At 42.0% G+C, this 11,063-nt stretch overlaps 1 protein-coding gene across 3 annotated transcripts; it reads right to left on the bottom strand.

The window, feature by feature from the left end:
• Window positions 1-176: 176 nt before the first annotated feature.
• LOC118316545 (tyrosine-protein phosphatase non-receptor type 7) lies at window positions 177-10,015 on the bottom strand. 3 transcript variants are annotated; one of them, XM_035644457.2, is made up of 11 exons: window positions 9,859-10,015; window positions 5,361-5,518; window positions 4,798-4,978; window positions 4,621-4,705; window positions 3,846-3,925; window positions 2,390-2,527; window positions 2,093-2,287; window positions 1,713-1,912; window positions 1,324-1,437; window positions 1,143-1,227; window positions 177-735 (listed from the first exon to the last, which is right to left on the bottom strand). In XM_035644457.2, the coding sequence occupies exons 2-11, from the start codon at window positions 5,459-5,461 to the stop codon at window positions 619-621; spliced, it is 1,296 nt and encodes a 431-aa protein (XP_035500350.2). In that variant the 5' UTR covers window positions 5,462-5,518; window positions 9,859-10,015; the 3' UTR covers window positions 177-618. The 3 variants fall into 3 exon arrangements, 2 of the variants coding, with proteins under 2 accessions (XP_035500350.2, XP_035500351.2); XM_035644458.2 differs by lacking the exon at window positions 9,859-10,015 and adding an exon at window positions 7,273-7,736; XR_004795219.2 differs by having other exon boundaries at window positions 678-735; window positions 1,324-1,432.
• Window positions 10,016-11,063: the final 1,048 nt, after the last annotated feature.

Consider the following 11,063-nt stretch of genomic DNA (forward strand, 5'->3'; position numbering starts at 1 on the left):
GGTCGTCTGATAATATATATGTACTGTATATATTAAATAAATTATCCTATTAAATTAATACCCATTGAAATGTTTACAGATTTGACCCTTTTATTTTGATGGAGTCGTTTTATCCCACTGTTATTCAGTGTTTACTTTGTTGATGAGAAATGAGAAATGCCCAAATGCATACTGTACTGTATTGTAGAATTTTATTCTAAATGTGACCACGATTTACAAAATAAATATCACGTTGCATTGGAGAAGACTTGGATCTAGAGATTGGAGCAGAACCTGGAGGTTCAGGCTTCACTTCGGCTTTCTGTTGAAATCCTGTTTGAAGTCAAATTCTTCAAATATCTTTAAAAACACCTTGATCGTGTCAAATAATATTTCTTTATTTTGATTTAATTTAATGTTCAGTCTAACATTGAGTCAGGTGAAACTCTTTAGTTGTTGTCTGGTTCCTGTGAGATCATGACACTTGTGGTTCTGCTGGTTCTCCAACTCTCGATCCGTAACTGCATCAGGTTTTGGGTTCTGCTGCTGGCGTCATCTCTTCTTGTTTCCACTGTTTTGGCTCTATTGGTTCTGAGGTCATCCTGGGTTTCATTAGGTGTGTAGAGGTTCTGTATGGTATCAGTTCATCTGGTTCTGTGTGTTGTCCAGCTGGAGGTTCTGTAGCTGTGTGCTGATTCGGTCCTCTGGGTTCTGCTGGTTCTGTGGCAGTGTGATGGGCTGGTTCTGATTCTGTTCCTGAAGAGAAAACAGTCCTGTTATCCAGAGGAACCCAATCACACACCAGCTGGTCCTCATATCTAAACCACAGATTGTTTGTCAAACATGCAGGTTTTTGGGTCACACCAACAACAAAAACTCCTGCTAACAAAAACTGTGTTTCCTTCTGTTTGGCTTTTAAAAAGTAAAACTATATGTTTCTAAAAGTTGTAAAGATTTACATTTTCAGTAGAAACCAGTGAGCTTAGAGCTGAGGGTAACAGACAGATGATGGAACTGTGAGAGACCCTTGGTTTGGATCCGCTCATGAGTTAAGTTCACAATAAGTCACAGCGCCTCTGATCGGCTGGTCGATGGGTTGTCAGGTCTCTAAAAAAAGATCTGAATGTCTGATGAGGAAGAATCACTGGTCGGGGGTTCGGTACCTGGTCATGTTGTTGCTGGGAGCTGTACTGAGCCAGAGTGGAGTACAGGAACTGGTACTGCTCTGTGGTTTGGATCATCCCACCTCTGCACAGGGTGATGAGGGCGACTACAGGGTTACACATGCTACACACAGGCAATACAAACAAAGGTCAAAGGTGGGTTGTTTTGTTTTTCACCTACCTGTCGAGTCGGAGTTGACAAACTGTCTCCAGGACGTCAACCTGACCCGTTTCTCTGAGCTGCTGACAACCAATACTGCTGGCTATAAAACAACCTGTCCTGCCTATACCTGCACTGAGGAGAGGAGAGGAGACAAGAGCAGAGGAGAGGAGATATTAACACAATAGCTATGGTAAATGTTTGGGGCATCCAGGTTTATTATAATATATTCCTAATTAATTTTCATACCAATCATCCAAACCATATTACCCAACAATAAAACACAATGAACTGTGTAATAAAACCGACTGATTTATCGGTTCGGCGATAAAATTCCGCCGATAGGAGCCTTAAGAATTTTATGAGTTTTCTCTTTTCTGCTGAGTAGGAGATCAGGAAAGCAGAACAACCTGCAGTGGACGACGATCGGTCCAGGGCCGCGGCCCGGGCAGGGGTCTGTGCTCGGCTGAGAGCCGGGTGGTAGGAGCGACCTGCTGTACGTCTCCACCTCCTCCACCAGCCTCAGCAGAGGAGTGGTGCATTGTGGGATGTGGTGGTCGGGCCAAGAGGTGAACCAGTAGTGTCTGACGGGACGCCGCTCCGAAGACAGCTGTGCAGAGAACACACACTCAGAATCTTTCAGTCCAGGTTCAGACACTATCATACATACATGGCCAAAAGTACGTGGACAGACAAACATTCTCTGTGCATGAGATACAGTAACATCATAGAATGATGATGTTTGTGCAGTGATGAGAGTTCTGGTGAATCTGATTCACAGAGACTTTACCTGGATCTCCATGTCGGTGACCGTGAACCCGCCTTTTTCTCTGCTGTCTCTCACTCTGAGGACGAATCTACCGAATCGACTCGTCTCATCTTCTTCCTCCTCCTCTTCGTCCCTCTGCTCCTTTTTGCCCTCTTCCTCCTCCTCCCTCACTCTTGCCGTCGCCCCTCCCGGCTGTGGCCAGTACTGCTCACATTTCTTGAAGAAATACACAGGCGCATGTTGAAGGGCGAAAACGCTGACGGTCCATATATGATGGTTTACATAAGTACCAAACATGTGTCAGGCGCGTCTCATCACCTCGTTGTTCTCCTTGAGTCTGGTAACCATGACGATAATGCTGCTCCCCTCCTGCCACACCATATCCCAGAAGTCCCCCACAGTGTGCACCATCGGGCCCTGGGTGGCGATGTAGGCCCTCTGGGCCCCTTTGTAACCCTGCAGCAAGGAGAGGGGGATGGGTTCACACAGGTGAGTGCAGTTCAGAGTGTTTTACAGGGGACTGACGAGATAACAGTTGGAATCATTAGACATGAAGAACCTGGTTACAAATACAGGGAATTTCATAAATAGCTTAACACCTGTTTGTGAAATGTTTTATTACATAAGTGGGTACTATGTTTATTGGTGATGTCACTTTATAATGGCTTCACATTATTCCACTGGCCTACAGGTGGCAGTGACACATCATGAAAAGCCAGCAATGAACCAGCTAAGGCAGGGAAGGGGAAGACTATGAGCAAGTAAACAAACATGCATGTGAATGAAACAGGTTTAATTCATGTTCCTCCGTGTTTGAAACCGCGCCGCGTCTTCTGGTGACAAGGAATCCATGTTATCGTATGTGTTGACACAAAGCTGATGCTGCAAAGTGTGAGTTGTGAGGGGTGCGTCGGCCGGGGGGGTTGGGGGTGAGTTAGGGACGTGTCACTTCCTCCCTCACTTGCTGTGGTTTTCCTGGTTGTCAGACACCCACGCTAACAAAACCGACAGCGCATGACTGAGTTTCTGTCTGTCGAGCTTTCTGACAAACACACACACACACACACACACACACACACACACACACAGATGCCCACGCTGAGTGACAGTGTCACAGCAGCTTGTCTTTCTTCATAATAAAACACTGAAGGAAAAACATGTTTTTCACCGCATTGAACTCACTGTTGTTTGTACTCAATAAGTTGCGAACGTTAAAATCCATGTAAACATTTTAATCATTAAATACACGTAACAGCATTCATCTGTGAACATCTGTGTCTCTTCGAATCCAAATCCAAACGGCTTCATATCTCCGAGTGTGTAAGGGGCCTTTTCTCTCCCCCGGGGTCCCACAGGGTTCTGTGCTCGGTCCTCTTTTCTTCTCTCTTTACTCCTGTGGTCTGGTGTTTTTTCTTATCATTGCTACACTGATGATACTCATGATACTGAGCCCCGTGTTCCCTTCCAGCCAGATATCCGCTATCCGTGTAATTGCATGTTACTACATGTGACTGATGAAGAGCCTTAAAACAATAGTGAAACAGTGAAACACACATGTCATTCATCTTTATTTAGGCCAATGATCTTGACACTAACACAACCGTGGACGTTTGACATTTAAACAACGTGGGCGCTGGACGGGAAAATGACGACTGCACTTGGAAACACGTCTGCAGCATGGAGGGGCTGGCTCTCACCTACACCAGGTCCCCCGCTGTCATATGTAGAAAGCTGCAGGGTAACCTGACTCAATATGAAATAACGTTAGACTGACCCTGACGAAGTTGGCGTTGATGTATCGGTCTGGTCCTGCCTCGTCCTCTGGGCTCCTCAGAATCACCCGACTCTCGGGATCTGAACAGTAAACAACATGGTCACAAAAAAAGGTTCTCACGAAAAACTGGATTGTAACAAAACCCACCAACCTCAGAGAGAGTGGATCACTGACGGAATGGAAATGGTTGAGTTGGAAAAGGTAGCTTTTGCTTTGTAAAATAGTGAGAAGAAATACACAGAAACACGGGCGCCTTTGGAAAATGACCTAATGTCGCAGCAATCTTGTCGCAATAATCTTTTATTATTATACTTCCTTTCTCTCTTTATTTTTCTGCATGTATATATGCATTTCTATTTATGTTTGTATGTTTGTGTGTGTATGTTTGTGTGTGTATTTATATAAACCCTGATTTGTTTTATTTAAAAGTGTGTATTTATACATATTTGTATATATTTGTTCATCTATTTGTTTTATTTTTTTGGTCTCCCTGTTGTCTTAACATTTAGGATCAATTCCCGTGTTACCTATTATGTAAGATGAAGATATTGTTAAAATTGAATGTGCTAAGATTAGATTGTTTGAGGGTCTGCTATAGATTTGTAAATTGGTTCAGAAGGGGCTGGAAACTGTAAAACCCGGTACCGACAATAAAATAAAATAAAAAATATATGTAAAAAAAAAACGGTCAGCAACAAACACCAGTGATAAACGAGAGTGAAAACAGTGTTTACTGTGCTTCTAATGAGCATGGGAGGAGAGGTGAGGAACTAACTGGGTAGGATGGTCTTGTATCTGTCTTTCATCGTGTGTCCTGGAACGTCGAGCTCTGCCGCGCTCACAAAGTTTGGAGGGATCTTCTGTGGCGGAGACAGGGAAGAGCTGGATGTTGAAACAAGCCCACCTCACCTCGTGCATGGCTCAGTCAGTGACAGGGGTCCTAGTTCCTTACCTGGTACTCGACATTCAGCGAGTTCGTGTCCTCAGCGGCTCGCCGCAGCAGTGTGTGCGTGAGCGGCCGCGAGGAGGTGTGAAGCAGCTGGAGCCACACCTCCTTCGGGGTGGAGACGGAGCAGACAGGCTCCGCCCCCAGTCTGCTCACGTCCAACAGCAGCGACAGATTAGAGCCCCGTCTAGAAAAAAAAGCACAAAAAGTGACGCAGAAGGGAGGATCCCTTTATTTGTCAAGTTTGTCAAGTTTGTAGAGAAAAGGACAGTTTTTCAAAAGTCAAGAGATGTTAGAAAAGGACCTCTTAAAAGAGGGGACGTTTTGGGCAGGCAAGGCCATTTTGAGAAAGGCGAGACATTTTCAAGTACCTTGGTAGTAGATTATGTTTTCATCAAGAACAGTTTTTTTGGAATGCAGTGACAAATGTTTGCAAAGTAAAGACAAAGCGAGGACACTTCTTGGACGCTAAGTTTGTTCGAAGACGGGGGACAAACAGGACGTTTTCCATACCTTGTTGGTGTGTGTGTGTGTGTGTGTGTGTGTGTGTGTGTGCGGTAAACACCCACCTCTCCTGCAGGCGGACGGAGGCTTTGCGAGGGGGTGTGGTCATCGGAGGGGGTGTGGTCGGCTCCTCGGCAGGAGGCGGGGCTGAGTGCACTGCCGACATGTTGACGGTGTGTTTGAGCTGTTTGAGTCAGTTTCAGGTGTACGTCACATCAGCGGGCTGTCAAAGTGAAACAGAACACATATATATATATATATATATATATCAGTCAAAATATATACATTTTACACAATGATTCACTGGAACTGCAGGAAAAAACTGCACCGCACTTATCTGCTGAGCAGCACCAGAACACACCTCCTCGACTTGTTATCACCAATCAACGAACATCTTCGAGATCATCCATCCATCCATCCTCTACCAGCATGGTTCACATTGGTTATTCTGATTGAAATGTTTTCTCATTCTCAGCTCTGTGATTAAACGTGTGCTATGAACATAAAAATGATTGGCACAGTATTGTGTAAACAAAGTTTACTTGGTCAAATGTCAACATGTTATTTAACAGACTGTTGATGTGAGTCAATTCTCACAAACTCCTTTTTACCCTGTTCTTCATTTTTTTGTTTTTTGTGTTTGCAAAATGTTTCCTATCCTGTTCAGTGTCTGTGTTTCCAGATCTGGTTCTCTAAAAAACAGAAGCACTGATGGAACTCAAAGAGCATCTGCACTGCACGTGCGTGATAGTTTTGTCGTTAAGGAGCTTCCCTATAAGTTAAACCGTTAACACTCAGACTCCACGTGTTTCTTCCTGCAGCTCCTCACTTTCGACGTTTTATGTGATGAGAGAATTATTGAGCCAATGACGAGACAAAGCTGCTGTCAGACTCCACAGATCTGTGATCACTAACTTTACAATTAAAGAGTGTGTGTGTTTGTGTGTGTGTCTTTCTTTTTTGACTCAGTAGGTTTCCACAGCAGTTTAGATATGAAACGTTCCAGTGCCTCCTTCGGAAGAGAGTTTCCTCATATCAGGAAGTCAATACGCCCACACACACACACACACAGACACACACACACACACACACACACACACACACACACACACAGAGAGACACAGAGTCCAAACCAAAATGACACTTGTCATTCTTTTTTATTCTTAACCAATTAATTTAATTCTACATAATTAGCAGATGAAGTTGTCTCACTAATAACTGTTTGTCATTTGTAGGACACTGCGTTCTTCCCAGTGACTGTAAATAAAGATGGACATTATGACAGCTCCTAAAAGTGGAGCCAAATCATCTGGATGGCCCCCTGGTGGCTGGCTGCAGTACATGTCCTTAACATTAATCTCCATGTGAGCAGACTTAGACCGACATAAAAACATCAAAGTACACTTTTAATATATGTTTCCAAAGATGGTGACTATAATTTTAGATAGTTGTTATCACACAGATGTATGTTCAGGCGTTCAGGCTTATTATAAGTTTGATTTTAATTAGTTATTTTATGGTATGAAAACTCGTATTATTCCAAAAACAAACAATGCTGTCAATATCAGCATTAACTTTGATTATTGTGTGTTGTATTTTTTTTTACAACAAAATACAAAAACCTTCAACATGGTAGACAAAAAGCACTTGATTATTTACACAATATGATTGCTTGTGTATTATTTACATCATATCAATATTTAATTTTTAAAAATGATCATGATTATTCTTAATATGTGTAGATTGTGACAACGCTGGTCCAACCTTTTTATATGGTAGCTGTGACTAACACTGCAGCCTCTAGGGGAGCTGTAGATTTATTTCCATTTAGTATTGGTTTTCTAAATACATTTAACACCACGTTTTAGGTCATATTACACAACTTAGACCAGCTACAGAAGATGTGAAAAGAGTAAAGTAACGACACCTTTACGTCTGTAAATAGGTTTTAATAGTAAATGTATTGATCAGGCTTACCAGTTATTGGTGTTCTGTTTTTATGTGATTCAGGCCAGTTAGGTGTGAATCCTCCTGTGACACTAGAGCTGCTGCCGCTTCTCCAGCTCGCCTACAACAACACTGCTCCCACAACTAACTAACTAACAAACTAACCAACTGATTAGCTAACCAACTAACCCACTGAGCAGTGAAATGAAGGGAGTTCTCTGTCTATCTCGCCTTCTTCAAATGAAATCAATGGCAAACCAGGGACAAGAAGAAACAAGTGAACAGAGAGAGAAACGGAGAGAGAAAGTAAAAGTGAAGGAGAGAACGATGGCATATGAGGCGGAGGAGAGAGGAGAAGCAGCAGGAATAGACATGTTTTTCTGGCAGTTATTACCTCGATTCAAATTGTTCAGGTAGAGAGAGAGAGAGAGAGAGAGAGAATGAGTCAGATAGCGAATGAAGAGATAGAGAGATGACGAAAGAGAGGAAGAGACGCTCCAGGCGTTGGTTATTAACACACGAGAGCAGCTGCTCATGAATCATTCATGCCAGATCGTACAACACGGCGTGAACACCAGTAGCACCAAAACATAGATAACACACATTCATGTAACATAACAAACACCAAAAAAGTCTTCATAACCTCCACGTTATTTTTCCGCTCATCAGTCGATAGCGGGAAAATTCTGTCCTGTTTAACTTTCAACCATAAACTTATGCTGCACCAACACTAATGACAGAAACCATCTTTGGAAACATTTATTTCACGTGTACTTCGTGTCATTTTTTTAGTTTGGTCCATGTCCCGTCTGCTAACATAAAGGGGGCGGGGTTTTACGACCAGTCGAGCAGCCAGCCACCAGGGGGCGATCCAGATGTTTTGGCTTCACCTTAGAGTCGTTGATTTGCATTGTAAATGTAATGTGTTGGGTCAGGTTGGGATTTGTACACGAGTTAAAAACTCAGCTAGGAACCATCCTGCTCAAGGATCTGTTGTTCTTAAAATGTGGCAGTGACAGCTGTGTTTTCATCAACAGCAGGAAGAAGCCGATTGATCATTTTGAGCGGAGGGGGACTTTAATTTGTGACCTGACCTCATCATAAATTTGAGGGCAGTTTACCACAAATTAACACAATTCAGGTTTTTATCAAAACAAACAAACGACGGTAAAAAAAAAATCACAATATTTAGTTTGAATGAGCTTCGTCACCTGGATTGTAAAGAACATTAAAATGCTGCTTAAAATGTCCATGAATGATTAACAATTACCTAAAAACATAACATATAATCTAATAATATAACTGCTGCATCATGAATACTTTTGCTTGTAAGTAAATATTTTATATCTCACATTTTCATTCCTTTGATTGGGTCGTAGTGACTGTCACTAAGATTTGATCATCACCACCTCGGCAAAAGTCACTTATGTACAATCTTGAAAATGTTGGTGAAAATAGAGATAATAATTAAATATATCAATTATTCAGGAGCCGCTCGCCACTCTTTAGAATCACAACAGGTACCCTCAGTGTTACCCTACTGCTGTGTTTTTGCTGAAGCAAGATTAAAAAAAACCCTCAATGTATTAAGAATGTTTTTCTAGAATAAATGCAATATTATCTTGTAAATTCAGAATAACAAGAGCAGAATTTGATTTTTTGCTTATTATTATTCTGGGAAAAAACCCAGAATGTAAACTTTATTATTTTAGAAATAAAAGACATTTTTTCAATAAAAAAGGGTTTGTTTTATCTGAGTTAACAAGGATATAAACGTATTGATTAAAAAAAAAAAGCTTACATAAATAGGTACGATGTTAATCAAACAAAATATTTCAAATGTAATTTATTTAAGTTGCTGTTATTTCCTCCTCATTCCCCCCATGACCTCTTGCCTTCTTCCCCTGTACAAGTGTTTATCTCATACCTGATAGTAATAGTTATAGTACTGTCATTTCTGAGCAGTAATCAAGTACTCAGATCTTTTACTCTAACAGAAATAGCAACAAAATCACATAAAAATACTCTATTACAAGTAAAAAATAAATCCTGCATTCATAATCTTTACATAAACTCACACAATTATCAACAGAAAATATATTTAAAGTATTAAAAGAACAATTTCTGACTATTGCACCATCAAGTATGTATTATCTGTCATGTGTTTTATTTTACTCATGCAGTAAACAGCATTTAGCACGTCACAAGCATTTTTAATATTTGTGAAATAGTTTGATCCAACAATGTAACGTTCGTGTGTTTGGATGTGAAATCTTAATCTGTAAAGGAAAAGCTGTCGGATGAGAAGAGTAAAGCAGCGTCAAAGGAAAACACTGAGGCACAAGAACAAGTCCAAACTGTACTGAAGAGCTCTGTCATACCGTCATTTGCAGCTGTAGGTTCTATTCAACACCCGATATTATGAAATTAATAATTTCCTTGATGCTTAATAAAACTGATGAAATATAAAAATGAAAACTTTTATGTTTCTCAGATTTAAATTCATCACAAAGACTTTCACTTTGTGTGTGTGTATCCACCGGCCCATTCACAGTTATCCTCCGACTCCCCCCCCCCCCCCCCCCCCCCCCCCCCCCCCCGCCCCCTCTCCCTCACCTCTTCCTCACTCCCTCGATCCCTCGTCCCGTCTCTTCCTCCTCCTGTCTTCTCTTCGTGCTCGTCTCGGTCTCGTCCTCCTTCCGTGTCATCTGTTGCTGTTTCTCTCTGTTGTTCTGTCTTTACTTCTACCTTCTCCGCCACTTCCTTTTCTGCACCCGCCCACTCTCTCATTTTCACACACACACACACACACACACACACACACACACACACACACACACACACTTTCTATCTCCCTCATCCAAGGTTATGGGTCCCCTTTAGACGCCACAGGCTTCAGCATTGTGTATTTGTGTATTTATTTGTGTGTGTGTGTGTGTGTGTGTGTGTGTGTATGTGTGTGAAGCCATCAGCACTGTTTCTCAGTGGGGCCGTATAAACTGATTTTCCATGTCTTTTTCTCTCCAGCTGTCAGTTGAACAGCGGCAGGATACGATCCCACCGGGACGAGTCGGGGAGGATAACCTGCTACTGTTACAAGCAGTCGCCATAGAGATAAAAATGAACCGAACAGACACTTTGGTTCACCACATCACTCCTGTTCCGTATCAGATGAAACGATAAGAGCACAGCGGGGGTCGGAAGGGGCTCTTTGGTGATTGTTCAGAGTCGTCAGTTACCGTTTCATTTGTGTGCTGCTAAAAATCGGATTAAAAAGTGCTGTTGGTGTTCAGGCCTGTTGGCGTCTGTTGTTCCCCCATGTTACCGTTCTTGTCTCGTGTTTATGTCCTGATCCTGTTGCAAGAGGCTAAACTTCACTGTTTCACAGTGGCCGAAACGTTGTCTCCTCTCTAACCCCAACCGGTCGAGGCAGATGGCCGTCCACACCGAGTCCAGTTGTACTAGAGGTTTCTTCCTGTAACATTGTAGGTCTGGATCTTACTACAGTGTGTAAAGTGCCTTGAAATAACATATGTTGGGATTGGGCACAATACAATTTAAATGAACTGTTATGTTCTTTGAAAATCTCTTTGCCACCCTGGTTTTGTAAAATAATTCTTCAAGCTCTGTTCACTTCTTTAACAGCTGTACATGGAGGTCAGAGGTCAACTTTTTCACGGGCCATGAAATCACATTTGCCATCAACACCTCCCTCCAGAAAATAACGTAGCCTCTTGTGTCTTTGTAACTTTTTTATTTTTTTTACTTTTTAATCCTCCACTCTCTACGTCTGCTCTCATTCACCATCATTTGTTTGTATA

This window comes from Scophthalmus maximus, chromosome 3, assembly GCF_022379125.1.
Source record: "Scophthalmus maximus strain ysfricsl-2021 chromosome 3, ASM2237912v1, whole genome shotgun sequence".
Taxonomy (NCBI): domain Eukaryota; kingdom Metazoa; phylum Chordata; class Actinopteri; order Pleuronectiformes; family Scophthalmidae; genus Scophthalmus; species Scophthalmus maximus.